This window comes from Falco biarmicus, chromosome 6, assembly GCF_023638135.1.
Source record: "Falco biarmicus isolate bFalBia1 chromosome 6, bFalBia1.pri, whole genome shotgun sequence".
Lineage (NCBI taxonomy): Eukaryota > Metazoa > Chordata > Aves > Falconiformes > Falconidae > Falco > Falco biarmicus.
The window spans coordinates 61,907,401-61,922,530 of record NC_079293.1 but is presented as its reverse complement, the minus strand read 5'-3'; the positions used below and the strand labels follow the sequence as shown (position 1 = coordinate 61,922,530).

The following is a 15,130-nucleotide window of genomic DNA, read 5'->3' as shown; positions in this document are numbered from 1 at the left end:
TGTGTAGAACTGACACACTTTCCCAGACTCACTGACATGCAGCTTAGAAGACCAAATATAGCCACAGCTTCCCTGGGCAACACTCTGCTTGAGCATGTCCTCACTTAAACAAGTGCTTAGAAATCTCTAGAGGTGCTGGAAATGGAGAAAGACAAGTTTTCCTAAGCACCACTCACAAAGCAATCAGCACCTCAATTGGTTTGGCACAGAGCACTGAAGACCTTGCTTAGATAGATTTAAGAGTTGTGGTGAAATGGATGGGCTGCTGTGGGTAAGGACTTGGGGTGGGCTATAACCCACCATGAGTACCTATGGCTACTGAAATCTAAACTTGGGTGGATCCCAGGTTTAATGGATCTGGTTTGGTTTGTTTTTGCATCCTGACAGTGAGTCTCTGCTTCTTCACCATAAACTCAAACCCGCCCAAATACAGACTCTAAGTAAACCTCCATGGCAAAGTACTATGACCTTCTGCAACGATGCTGAGAAAATAGGGCTTCAAAATAAAGAAGACACCAGAAGAGGGTGAAATGGTAAGGGGAAAGTATTTGGCTGTAGGAAGGAAATGGCAATTAACCTAACGGAAAACAAAATGGAAAAGCATGCAGGCAGTCAATTCACTGCCCAATCAAGCAAGAACCACATTGTGGTCCTAACACAAAATTGTTTGATTGAGTGACACTAGCTCTTTCCAGCCAGAATCCAAAGCTAGAGCTCAAGGCATTAAGAAATATATCCATAGCAGGTACTGTCGTGGTGCCAAACTTCATTAGCTCATTAAAATACCACTTAGGAGGAAATCTGCTTTAGCTTTAAAATTATTAGAGATGGCAATATGCAACTTCATCATTCCTCCTGTAAACCAATATTTTCTTGCTGTGAGGTTCAGCATGATTATTCCCACAGCTGTGTGGCTGCTATAACTCACCAGACATCAGAGCGATTTGTAAAGACACCATCAATGAGGCTTTCAGGAGCCATCCATCTGATAGGGAGTAGACCTTCTCCTCTTTTCCTGTAATAATCATTTTTATAGATATCCCTGGCAAGTCCAAAATCTCCAATCTTTACTATCCGGGAGGAGCTCTCATATTCCTTCTCAGACACAAGACAGTTGCGAGCAGCCAGGTCCCTGATTTGTAAGACAGAAACAGGAGGATGGAGTCAGCATTGCAGAATAATTCAGGTCAGAAGGGATCTCTGCAGGTCATCTGGTTCAGCCCTCTCTTCAGAGCAGTGCCAACCCTGAGGTCCAATCCAGTAGCTTAGGGCCTCATCCAGCTAAGTTTTGTGTATCTTCAAGACTGGGGACGACACAGCCCCTCTGGACGACCTATTCCAGTGATTGATCCTGCACGTTGTGAACAATATTACCTAACTTCCATTCCTGTAACTTGTGCCTATTGTTTCTCATCTCTTCCCTGTGTACCTCTGAGGAAAGTCTGGCTCTGTGTCCTCGCTATCTACCTATTAGCAGTATATGTATATATATATATATCTACCTATAAGACAGTAAATGAATCTCTCCACTTGCCCTTCTTTTTGTTGCATGGGATAATTCTTGCCTAGGGTGCACTGAGTCCTGGCTTCAGACTGTAGAGTAGCCCACCATTTTGTGAGAGAACTGTAGGTGATTTTTAGCAGAAAAGCATAAAACTAAATTTTACCACAGTTCTCTCACCTTCCCTATTACACTGTGACATCTTTCTAGGCATTTTTTCCCAGGCAAGATAATTAGTCCTGATACTGTGGGTAAACCTTGGAAGACTAAGGAAATAAGTTCTGTACCTGTGTATAAAATGCATTTTCTCTAAATAGACACAGCCTTTGCAAATATCCAAACACATATCCAAGAGGTCAGTCACTGTCAGTAAGGGACCCTGGAGCTACAGGAAACAAAGACAGAAGGTTAGGCATGTCTTTCAGCTCTACAAACTCAGAATGACAACCTCCCTATGCAAATATGGTATTGTTTCCTCATTTGAAATGAGTAAGATATTTCCAAAACATGTGAAGCACAGGTGCAAAGTCTCTGTATGTCAACAGGGCAAATGCAGGGTAAACTGCCAAATCACTGCGCTGCAAGGCAGGTGAACACTGTTCTTTGACTGGGGACTAAGGCTATCCCGAGACTTTCAGAATTGTTTCTTCATCACAGTGGAAGGAATGGGACCTGAAAATTTCCTCCTACTGTCAGATCAGGTTAGCTTGCTGCTGTATTAATCAGTATCATATATTATCCTAGTACAATACATGTATATACATTTCAGTAGAGTTCAATACTGACTGTAGATTTGATCTGATCACATAAATGAACTAGACAATTGCTATAATGCTATAAAATTTCAGTGTTGGGTCCTTTTGACCTACAGTCCTACCATCTATACTCTTAATCTGCATGCTAACTACAGAAAAAATTTACTTAGTTAAAGACATGTACTCTTTATTCTTTTCTCCTCTTTCCTTCTAATGAATTTGAGGATACAGGCAAGGAACAGCATCTTCTTACATGCCTGGACTGTGCCTAGCACATTAAGGATATTGCTGCTATTCAAAGACCAAAAAAAAATCCTGTGAGGCCCAATAGGCCAGGTACATGACCATCATTATTTATGATCACTTTTCAAAGGACTGATCATGGTATCCATAGTGAGAAACTCAGAAGACATCTCACAACTGAAAACACAGTTTTGGTCAGTGGTCTAATGACATTCACAGCAACTCTGAATGCAAGGTCAGCACTCAACATTGAGGTCTGAGGGTGTTAGGGCAAAGCCAGGTCAGACCTTGCAGGTACAGAAACAGCTGAACATCACCATGGCCTTTGAGAAAAGGAAAAACTGAGAAACTGTGGGCAGTTACATGTTAAAAATACAAGTCTCATGGTCTTTACCATACCTTTTGCTTTCTGGCTCCTCGTAAATAGCTAAGTAGATCCCCTCCTTCCATCAGCTCCAGTATAAGGTACTGAGGTTCATTTAACAGGCACACACCAAGTAACTTCAGAATGTGGGGGTGATCAAATTTACTAAACAGAAGCAAACAACTGTAAGATTACATATGGAGCATCCAGTTGGTTGATAGCTAATAAAGCGCACATAGCTGCAAGCAATGAATGAGTAGTCTGGTCTTTACAATCCTGCCTCTACCAACAACATGATTTAGTAACTCACAGTGCCTGGATTTGCTCAGTCACAGGGAGAGTTCAGGGCCATCCTTTCAAAACACAGGCTTACACTGCATTTTGATGGGCACTCTAATGCACACATGCGTATTAAAAGCACACTTCATCATATTTCCAGGAAGCAAAGAAACGTGGCAAACTCATCCAGGAATACATGAATTGCCACCTGTACATTAAAGCTGTGTACATTATTTTAATAGTGTACTTTTACTACTATATTCACAGTAGAACTGATGATTCAGAGAAATGCACAGAGAAAGGTAAAAGCACAAGGTGCGACATATTCTCACAATTCAGAGAACTGTTTCTCACAGTACATTTTTAAAAGAAAAAAAATATACATCAGGAATACTTGCAGATATGCTAGTAATTGCGTGTGTCCAAAAAGATGGGGATTACCACAGAGCAATTAGCACTCTCAGATCTAGTGCTTTTCATAGAATGAAGAATATTTATTGCCTGTGTGAGTGCCTGTGTTTCTACAATCACATTTCTTGTGTTAGAAAATGGTTTTCCCTTCACACTGCTGTGTGAAAGGACTTGCACCAGCACTCAGAGAAACTTGACTCTACTGTGGGAACTGGTGCTGTCCAAAATGCTGTTAAATGCACCAGTGTAAACAAACAAATAAAAGAGGGACATTTTCCTTCTAAAGTCTTTCAGTTCACATAATCTTAGGCGTGGGCAAAGACTCTAGCAAAGTGTGATTTTGAATTCGACGTTTCCACTTAGCCCCTAGCACATACCTCTCAATCAGACAAACTTTGGCACTCTCAAGAACAAAAGAGGGGAAGGAGCACCTGGCACTTTCCTTATAGTTCAGCAATCCTTTCTCCACTGAGCTGTCATTCCTGACTTCCCAAGTGATGGGATCCACCCAAGAATTTGCTACATATATTTGTACACAAATGTCTCATCAATAACCTATATCAAATTACTTTTTGAAATACAGGCCATTCAATTTCCCCATTGCTGCATAGCAATACTAAAAGAAACAAATAGTCCTTGCTTAACTGGGACAGTATGCATAACAGTACAATTCAAATTTTAATGAACATCCAAAAAGGCAAGCAAAATAAAAGTTGCATTTAAATATCTAATAACAGGGTTTGTAAACAATCAGGAACACTTATTTTTCATTTCTGCCCTTGGTTTCATTTGATGATGAACATCAAGAAAAATCACTAAGGTCACCATGAGGGCACTAAATAATTCTTTCTTCACATTTAAAAAATGCAAGATTTAAAGAATAGAAAACATATAATTTTTTATTATTGTTTAATGACTACTGGGATTATATAATGTTTAAACTTTTCTATTCTCTTTATTTCTATGTCTCATTGTATTAGTGGATATATATGGACCCACATCATTGTTTACATTTAAACATAAGAATTTCCAATTATATATTTTTCCAGTAATTCTGGTTTTGGATTATTAGCTACAACAAGAAAGCAGAACTGGGAAAGCTTCAGAGACTAACCATGGTTACATATAATTTCCATACTTCACAGAAAAGAGACCTTAACTGGGTTTATGACTGCTAGGTAGACTGAAGAGAGATTGTAGGAAGTTTATGCACAACACTTACTCTTTTTCATCAATTTACACTTTAATTACATGGTTCCATTTTGGTTTTCACAAGCTTCTTACCTCGTTCAATGTATAAAGTGTAGAAAAAGTTAGGTAAAAAATGCAAGATATTTTAAAAAAAATATGTAAACACAAAAAAAGAATGCTGTGAAAATCAATTTCAAATTTAATAACACTATGTTTTCTGTACAGGATATAAAATCCTTCATTTTTCAAAAGATGATTCTAATCCTGCACTCGTGAAATAAAAGTCGGAGAAGTGCAGAAGTGCATCTGAAACCAAAAGCACACTCTCAGTCTCATGTTACCAGCTGAACTTCTACTTGTTTCTGTGGAGACTCTGGAAAACCAGATTTCTAGCTGACACACAGACCTTTCTGTGAAATCCTCACACCGGTACCGGTGAGAGATGCATTGTTAAAGTCTACCTCGATAGAAGAGGTATGTGGCAGCCTCTAGTGGTAAGTATGCACATTTTTTAAAAACAGTTTCTACAGTAAATTGAAACTTCAAGGTATCAGCTTGTTTTGATATATCTGGGAAAATGAGATTAGCCAAGTGATGCCCAATTGTCTTTTACAGGTAACTTATTTTTAGGGGAGCAAAGATACTGAAATACATCAGTCCAAACACAAATAAATCCATGATGTGAGCATACTGAACCGGCGCTCTGTATCTTAAATTTTGTTAACCAGATGTATAGCTTTATTTTCATAAGATTCATAGGGATTAATTTATTTTTTTAGCAGAAACAGGAGAACACCTCAAAAATACCACAGTAATTTGCTTAGAGGGAAGTGTTGCTTTCATTCCTCTTGAAGGCCATCACCCTCACATGCTAGTGGCTTCAAACAGTGCCCAGTGGCAGAGCTGTCCCTACCTCATTAAGTGTGCCTCCTTCAAGAATTCACTCTTCTCGTGGTCTGTTGCACCCTTCTTCAAAGTCTATTCAACAGAAAGGAAAAGTGTAAAACACTTAGGTCACCATCACCATGATCACATAGCTTAACTAAAGCGATCAGACATAGACATGACCTTAAATACACATTATTTTCCAGCAATCATTACAAGGAGATAGGCTCAGCTTTAACTGACTTGCAAGAAATACTGCAAGGAAATACCCAACTCTGTCAGCACCTGTTTCTGTGGTATAACTTCTGAGCCAAATCTCTCTGCCCATCCCATTCTGTTGCCAGAGAAATAGCTGTAATTACCTTGACTGCTACTTTGGATTCTCCACTTCCATCTGCCACGATATCTACTACAGTCCCTTCATACACCTCTCCAAATGCTCCACTTCCTAACAATTTTTGCAAGTTCAGTTTGTGCCGAGGGAAGGCTGGCAATGATTCAATCTCTGCTTGAGACGGAAGAGTGCTAGAAAACAGCAACGCTGGTCACTTGTTCATACTAAGAATGGTTGAAATGTTATTAAAATTCTTCCTTAAAAGAATCTGTTACTATTTGTCTTATCAGGTACATTTAAGGAGAGCTTGGGTGAAGCCTGGATGTTTTGGAAGCTATTGGAAAACACCAGGTCCTCTTCCTTCCCTGCGCACTTGTGTTTCTTGCCAGCGTTAGCATGCAGGGTGAGCTGGGGCAATGCAAGCCAGGGCGCAGAGAGCCAGCATGGCAGGGTGGACTTCAGAGCAGACCTGCCCTGCAGCGCAGATGCAGCCCTTAAGTCCACCTTGAGGTGTCAGGGATGAGTGCATTGATGAAAACCAGTCCAGGGAAGCCTTCTAAGATGCTTTTGTCCTGAAAATGCATTTGCCCCAAGGACATACCTTACAGCATAACAGGCATTGGCTAGTCCCACTGTCTCAGCTGTCCCTCTGAGTTGAGCTAATTCTTTATCTTCCTTGATAAATACCGTCTGTCTAGGCAAGGCTTGTTTTCTGGATTTCCCTCTTTGGTGCCATACTGGAACAGAAAAGCAGACCGTCAGATACTTCACTCTGAGACCATCGCAAGCAGGCTGAAAGGCTACAGGTTCCTTGTTATTCTGTTAAACTGATGCCTCCCCCCCACACCCAGCAGCTTGTGTAAGCAAGAGATTTCCATCTGGCCACCATGTTTTTCCCACAAAACACAGAGAACTGCTTCTACAACTGACAAATCAGTCAAGCATTCACTTCTGTATGTGGCAAGACCCAAGTTCGAAGGGCTGCTGACGTATCCCAGGGAGAAGATAAGGAGTGAGAGGGCAGGACCATCACATAGACAGCTACATCTCAGGGTAATCTCTACATCCTTTCTTTAGGGACAAAGTTTAAGAGGGGGGGAAAAAGGAACCCTTTGGTGAATAAGCAAAGTACGTAACTTGAGAATTACAAGGTACAAGTTCTTATAAGGATACACAGGAATGTCAGTTTCTTCAGCATTCCTGTGCTCTCCCTGCACAGGGAGAAATGCCTGAGGATGGAGTGAATATCCTGTCCTTGACACTGAAAACATAACCAGCCATCTCTAGAGCCTCAAAGGATGAAAATATGCAAAGTCCTGCCAGCTCCCACCCTGGGGACTCTTCAGCATTTCCTTAAACCCAGAGGCCTATCATCTCCTGCCATCTGAACTGTGATTACTGAGACTTGGCAAACCAAGGATATGCAAAAACCTCAGCCAGTTACCAAAACCAAATAGCATCACCACAGTCAAGCCCAGCACAACTCCGATCATAGCAGCAATGGCAATGATGGTGTTTGGGGAGATCATAGTATCTGTTAAATAGAAGAGGAGAATTGATCAATGACAGTATACAAATTATATCAATCCTACGGAGCTGAGCAAACTAGAACCCTCGAGCTGCCTGATGTGTAAATGTCTTCCTCTGCCCAAAGCTCTCTTGTAGGCTGTATGTAGATGTCTGCATTTCGTCCGAGTAATCCTCCTCCCCCAGCTCTTGGCCATTCCTGTGGTGATGACCTACTGTGTACACGGACAGAGAAAATGCTGAATTGTTTGATCCACTCAAGGTGGGATTTTCAAAAACACCCATAGAGTGTAGGTCTAATGTTCTGGCTGAAGGCAAAAAGTAAACCTCACATCCTTACCCAGTGTGGGAGCTTGCCTTTATTTCAAGATTCATACCATAATGCACAGTGCAGGGCCACAGAGACAAACCGGTATGAATGCACAGAAGCAAATTTCGGGTCTACTGTTCCATACAAAAGAGTCTGGATAAGCACCTGCAGCTGGGGTCACCATATAAATGTCACTGTTTATTACCTCTTAGACACATTACTTTACTTGTGTGCAGCAACATCATTATTAAAACAGCAGGTCTTTTCATAAATTGCTATAATTATTCTGAATAAAAAGCTTGATTAACATAGTAAGAAAGTACAAGATATACCTTCACCCAAAATTATATCCTTGCTTGTGTCACTGTATTCACCAAGTCCCAGCACATTTGCAGCTGCTGCTCTGAACTGGAAAGTTCCTTCTAAGTTCTCAGCCTTCCATGTGCAAACACTGGCACAGGAGCCATTGTAAACCACCTCCCATGAGGACTTGACTTTGCTGGTGTTGTCAGACTGCTTCCTGCAACAGGCACAGCAAAATAACACCACTATGTCACTAACACAGGGTGGGCAGTTGACTGCTTCCCCCCGCTTTCTTCACTTCAGTTCCACAGCCTTCACAACACCTCTCTGCCTGCATGAAAGCTCAATCTGGTTGTGGGATTTTGGATAGGGAGCAGAAAATTGTACCATGCCACTTCAGCAATGTTAGGAATCACACAGCTTTAGCTTGGCATTGGACATTGAATGCTAGAACCTTTTAGACACAAAAAGCTCCAGCACTCCTTCACCCGTTTCAACATACACCTCACAGCCAAGATTTCAAAACTTTCTTATTTAGCTTTCAGAAGAAAAAAAAAACCATTTATTTTTGTGTCCTGTCAGAGGTTTTCGCTTTCCTGGGCCCAGAGTAATTCAGTGGCTCTTGTGCATCAGATTTCACAAGCTAAACAGGAAGCAGGTCATTGGCAGTGAAGACCCAATTCTTTAGCTAGCCAGTTTCCCGTAGCATCTGCTGACTGCTGGGTATATTTCTTCCTTTCCCCATTGGACTGAGATTGATGGCTCACAATAAATTCAGAGCTGATTATTCACCAACCAAAAGAGGACCATGTATTTAAACTTGAAAGGCCATATCTGAAATATCATTTCATGTCACACAAGACACTAATATTTCACGTGAAATGACCTTCATAAGCACGTCGATCATTCTCCCAACATTCTTTAACGCAGAAAAAAGGTCAAACTCTTCTAAACCAGAAAGACATGGAAAAACTGTGTTCATGTCCTTGGTGTGTACATGTCCCTACCAGAGCTGTATGAAAAACAGGGGTTGTTTCAAAGGGCTATGTAAATATTTTTTAGAACGCTATGCAACTGACCTAACATTTTTCTATCTGGTATAAAAGGACCATGAGGCTCAAAGTGAAATTCAGTCAAAAACATCAGCATATGCAGAGTCAGACTGCAGTAGAAAAGCTTATTTTATTTTAAAAACCTCACCTCACTAATGCATTGTGATTCTGGAGATGAATAAGAAGCTGGACCCTGGAGAACACAGTGGCTAATGCACAACCCTGGCACAGGCCAAGGGACTGTCCTTTCTTTAGTCATCCAGAGCAACCCAGGTACAAACTGGCTGTCGGCATATCAAAATTATTGTGGTCTCATAGCATACAGGTCAGTGCTGCTGTACGCTCACAGGACTGTATGGAGGAAGCTTACAGCACCAGGAAAATATGTCTGGGTGAAAACTTATACAGGTAAAGTATGCCCAGCTCCACAGTGCTGTCAGCCTTTAGCTTTCATAAGGACAGACTTAACTGAGGAAAAAGGAGTAATAGCTGAGTTTAAAAAATTGCTTCCCTCCACCAATCCTGATTTCAAACAATGTCATAGGAATATCTCAGAAGATGGACTCTCCTCATTTTTAGATAATGCATTAATCAAGCCATGCACTAACTGCCTGAAACAGACCCCTCCAGAGTCATGGTCACAAAATGAGAAATTTCAAAGTCACTGCACACAGCAATGTACTCTGACCTGTCCATTCAGGCCTTCCAATGCCAGTGCAGGGGTAAGGGTGAATTGGCACTGTACAGATGCTTAGTGAGTGTGACATGTATAGTCTAGGCAATCTGTATGTGATGACAGAGCACTTTAAAAATTATGTAGTCATCCCATGTCGGTGGGAGTACCTTACGATTTTTTTCTGGCAACTTTATAATGATTTTTCAAAAGTCCTCCGAACACTAGGATATTTCTACATATATTTTAGCCAGAAATACATACTGCATGCTTGAAATCTGTGATTTGAAAATATCTCCAGATCTTCTTCTAATTCACTAACATACATCCAAATAAATGGTCTGGAATACTCATTAATGTGTATTTTCTTCTAAGTTTTACAGGAATTTCTGGAAATGATAGCTACTTAGTTTACCCAAGAAAGACATCCCATGAGAAGGGCCATTTGCATCATAGATATTTCACTGTTCCCATCAGAGCCCAATGGAAAGTCCCTGCAGACAGGGATTTGTTCTGGGCTGCTCCCTGTGAGAAGCGTCTGCATGCATAGCTTACCTGCTTTCTAAGATGTAGTAGGTCAGGTTGCTTCCATTGTCATCAGCCTTTTCCCACTGTACAGAGTTTTTAGCATCTTCTGCTCTTATTGGAACTCCTGGCTTACCAGGAACACCAGCTTAGGACAAATGAGGGAAGAAACAGAACCCATAGAATGTGTTTAAAGCAAGACAAAGGTCTAACAGGCACAGAGAAAAACTTAGATGTGCACCATGGGTGTTTAGACATACAGAAAGGTGGAAGACCTACATCAGAAATTCCCACGAAGAATGAATCTTTGGCCTTCTCTTTGCAATGAACAAATTTCAAAATTTTCATTCACATATACCCTTTCACTAGTAGTTATGAGTACACATGCATATAGGCATTTCGTTTCAGTTTCCCTCACTCTTTCTTCTGCTCCACTTGGAAGTGAATCTCATTTCTTTCTCCCTATTACTTTTGCAAATATGGTATTGTGCTATTTATTTTTCAAACACACACAACTACTGGCTCTTAGTATAAGAAAATTGCCTGCTAAATTTTACAAAATATTGTATTTGAATATTCACATCCTGAAAATAGTCTTAAAATCTTGTTACCCTACATTAAGTGCTTACCTGTGGTTTTAAAGCTTGTTGAAGAGGAAGTGCTTTTCACTCCTGTAACATAAACTACTGTTACTCTTACAAAGTAGTTGGTTGCAGGAAGAGTTCCTGTGAGATTGCACGTGTAAACAAGATCTGCTGTACATGTAGTGCTTGCAGGAGAAAACCAGTCACTTGTTGTTTGCCACTAGAAAAATAAAATATTATCATGGTCAGCTTTCTTGCTCTGCTTAAAGTGTCTCACCATTCTGTTCCTGGGTAGATTAACTACTTTGCCACTTTTTAATATCATCAGGGACAGATTATGCACATGCTGGTTCAATCACAGCATTTTGTCCTCTTGGAGACCAAGGACACAAAACCTACGTTTTTAATTTGTTTTCAGAAGACTTATAAGTCTTGGCAGCCACAAAGGACAACAGATTAAGTGACCCCTTTACACAGCCAAAAGGAGCCTTCCTGTTGCTTATCTCTGTACAGCTTGTATTTCTGGATTACTGTGATGTTCCCATGCATTCAGCTTGCCATGATGCGATTGAAAGGAGGTGGTTTGGTAGAATTGTGCTATGACATTTGTTTCAGGGCAGGGAAATGTTTGGTGTAGGCCTAATGAATCCAATTATCTATATTAAGGAATCTATGTGATCCAGTTTAGCACATGACATTTTCTGTGTCCAGTGGTCCAGGCATTACAATCCGAAGCTTCCATCCATGCTGCTGTCACTGCAGCACTTACACAGTCTGCACTACTGGGCATTTTTTTGGCTCCAGCATTTACTCCTGTCTTCTATCACAGGAAAATAAAATTCAGATACTAGGTTGTAGCTAGTATTTAATGCTGAAAACTCTTTTCTTCTCTTTCTTGGGCAGGGCAGACACAGAATTTGTAGCTACAAGCCAGACTGGAGGAGGGCAGTGAGAAAAGACTCCACTGAAACAGGAGACCCGGGAGGAATTCTGGTGGGGTCATCCAGGATGTCCTTTGGCACTACAGAGTATTAAATGCTACAGCTGTACTCCCCCTTGTTCCTGGCAAACACTGCCTCCATCCTGCCCCTTTTGAGCCACTAAGACTGATGTCACCATGCCTAAATTTTCCACTGAGACTCTTCATATACACCCTGCCACCCTGTCTCTGCACACCAGGACAGAGTGGGTTAAATTTGCTTTGATGTGGAAAAAAAGTAAGGGGTATTTTTACCTTACACAGCTCAAACCAGAAGCTGGTTTCATTGACGTGCAGAGGAGGTTTCCATTCTAGCTGGAAACTGGTATTTCTGGGGACTATGTTGACAGGTGCAGGTGGAGTCTCAAAAGTTTTTGCAGTAACAGAGACACTTTCAGAAAACCAGTTCTCGTCAGGATGAAAAGCAAGAACCTAGTAAGGAAATGGATGAACAATACAGTACCATATCAGTTGGAAAGTTGGCTTTAATAACTCAAAGTGTTTGGAAAACCAGCTGTTTTTGAACAAGACAATATTCAGGCAATATAGATATAGGTGTAGAAAGATTACATCTTCAGCATTACACATCTGCAGGCTGGAACTTCATGGCTTAGAGTCCCGCTCCTCAGTGACTTTCCTTAGTTTGTTGTTTCATCACTCTACTAAAACTCTTCTCTTTCTAGACCTTTCTTAATGCCGCACACTCTTACACAGACATGCAGATGTCACACCACATGCTAGGCAGTGTTTTAGAATCACAAAAACACAAGACAAAGAGGTGCCTTACTACACTGCCTTCCACTATACCACAATCAAATATGACCAATACATACTTACATACTTATAGGTAGGTGTGTATGTAGAGGAATGAAGCTGGGTTAATTATCATTGATAATATACAGCTGTGGGCTGGCTTCAGGGGCGGTGGGTTGGCCGATGTAGATAAGGTGCAGCTGTGGCTGGTTTTGTTAAGTGGTTGAGAGCCAATGAAGAGAGCAGCCGAGGAAGAAGCAGAGAGAATGTGTGCTCTGGGTGAGGAGAGATGAGGAGACGGCAGCAGAGGGACTGGCATGAAGACTATGTTGGTATGTGATGGTAAAAGACCTTGCTGCAGCTGGCTTGTTTGGAGAGCGTTGTGACATGTGTATATAGGTATTCCCCACTATACCATCCAAATCATTAACGTAGGTACAAAACCAAATTAAGACCAGAATAGATCCCCTCTAGCCATCAGCCAAATGTTCTCCCAGCCCATGCACGAACTTCAAAAAACACCCTTTGACTGTATTTATGATGTACCCAGTGTGCGTTCTGCAGACATGTTTACTTGGTTGCTTTTGAAAATCAATCTGGTGATAGCCCTGATGTCCAGATACATCATTTACTGTTTTCCTTTTAACCTTTCATCTGTAAAGGGAGAAACAGTATGTTTTATTCTTACAAATCCATCCTGGACGTTTTTATTCCTCTGTTATCCTCTACATGCTTGTATACCAACTGTTTACCATTTGTCATAATATAATCTGAATAATATCTAGATATGTCCTAATATAGTCCTGGTAAAACTGTATATGCCCTTAAAATAAGTTTGGGTACTGAACTTACAGAGTGGTCTATTCTTTCCTTTTTGAAGTTGTGTGACTTTTTTTTGCTAGTTTTATGGGACTTACTCTCTTCCAAAAGTTACAGAAGCTAATTGTGAACATTCACAGACTTTTTAACCATCTCCTTATGTAGTTTAAGGCCATCAGATGCTGCTGACAAATATACATAACCTGATCTTTCCTTCTCCTGATCTGTTGTGCTACCTTTGGTTTCATGCAGTTGCATTAAATATCTAGTCACAGATCCTCTGTTCCTAAAAACTAAAGAAAAAGAAAAGCACTAGATACTGCAACCTGTTCTTCCTTTTGTCTCCTTCTTCAGCATACTGACAGAGCCTTCCCAAACACATTTTTAGTCCTTAGTACTTTCAACTCCTTTGGTTCCCCCACCTTCTTGATTTTGTCTCCATGTTAAGTTACTCTTTTCTGCTCATTCTTACAGCAATGACATGTGTGCAGGCAGATAATACAGACTCTGCTTCAGGATGGTCCTCCCCCTATTGCCTTGGCTTTCCAAAAGGCCTTGCTGCCTGAGTCTGTGACAGCTGGGGGGGGCAGCAGGGCTGATGTGTCTGCCTCTCTATTCTGACCGTTCATAGCCCAGCAGAACTATACAAGCCACCAAATTACTTGTGCAGTGCCAATGTGGGAGTCCAGATGAATTGCAGCAGCTGATGGATGGATATCCCATTCTGCTGTTTCTGCAATCTGTCCTGGGGCTGACCTATGATTAAACTTCCTATTTCTATAAATTTCCTGTTTCAATAAGGTAGTTGAGAATCTAGATCTTCCTCTGTCTACGACTTGCCTGGACAGTGGAAGAAACTACTACTCTATAGCACTGACAGCATCATATTTCAATGAAATCCAAAATCAGGGGTTTTGTAACCACCTTCAATATTCTTGCCCACAGAAATTTTCCTCAAAGACCACCAAATAGCCAGGCTCCTACTTGCATTGTTAGTCCTCTGCATTTGTTAAATGGTCAGTTCTTGTTGTAAACCTTGCGTATATAATTTATAATATACTTTTATTTAAAATGTGACTGATGCAAGACAGAATCGGTCAACTATTAATTCCGTTTTGGTTTATTGGACTAAGAATATTTTTTTTCCTAAATGAAAAATTATTTATTAAAAGAAAAGCAACAAGTGGCAAAATGGCTGAGTCTGACTTTGATATAATATACAGAGGTTTCCCTTTTACGGAAGTTTCAGATACATTGCTTTCCTGAGAAAAGCCTTTATCTTTTGGCCATGACCAATTTGCACTCACATAGCCCTATTTATTGCACTTCACCTAGTCCTTCATGAGTAAGTCACAGTTCCAGGCACCTTCCTTTGAGAATAGAGAATACCCATCAGTTGACCCTCTCTTAGCACGTTGCATCAAGTATCAGGGTAGTAACAGCTGGATTGCAGCAGAAACTCCTATTTACTCTTGAGATCTGTGATGTGTTTCCTAAATAGAAAAGATCTCAGTTCTAAGGTTTTAATCTGAGCAACTCTTGTAGGAATAAACTGTGATGTTTAATTTTCCTTAAGACTAAAGGACTGAAAGAAGTCTGTCAAGATCTGAACTTGTATTTTCAAACCACACATGTAGCTTTA

General features: G+C 40.7%; 1 protein-coding gene across 1 annotated transcript in view; it reads right to left on the bottom strand.

The window, feature by feature from the left end:
• The window catches only part of ROS1 (ROS proto-oncogene 1, receptor tyrosine kinase), a 71,698-nt gene that overhangs the window by 14,165 nt on the left and 42,403 nt on the right, over nucleotides 1–15,130 (bottom strand). Inside the window, exons 31-41 of the mRNA XM_056344015.1 lie at nucleotides 12,172–12,348; nucleotides 10,983–11,157; nucleotides 10,384–10,501; nucleotides 8,133–8,320; nucleotides 7,408–7,497; nucleotides 6,565–6,700; nucleotides 5,992–6,154; nucleotides 5,658–5,722; nucleotides 2,899–3,028; nucleotides 1,789–1,886; nucleotides 929–1,132 (exon numbers count right to left, since the gene is read on the bottom strand). Coding sequence (XP_056199990.1) covers nucleotides 929–1,132; nucleotides 1,789–1,886; nucleotides 2,899–3,028; nucleotides 5,658–5,722; nucleotides 5,992–6,154; nucleotides 6,565–6,700; nucleotides 7,408–7,497; nucleotides 8,133–8,320; nucleotides 10,384–10,501; nucleotides 10,983–11,157; nucleotides 12,172–12,348 — 1,544 coding nt within the window. The remainder of the gene's footprint in view (nucleotides 1–928; nucleotides 1,133–1,788; nucleotides 1,887–2,898; nucleotides 3,029–5,657; nucleotides 5,723–5,991; nucleotides 6,155–6,564; nucleotides 6,701–7,407; nucleotides 7,498–8,132; nucleotides 8,321–10,383; nucleotides 10,502–10,982; nucleotides 11,158–12,171; nucleotides 12,349–15,130) is intronic.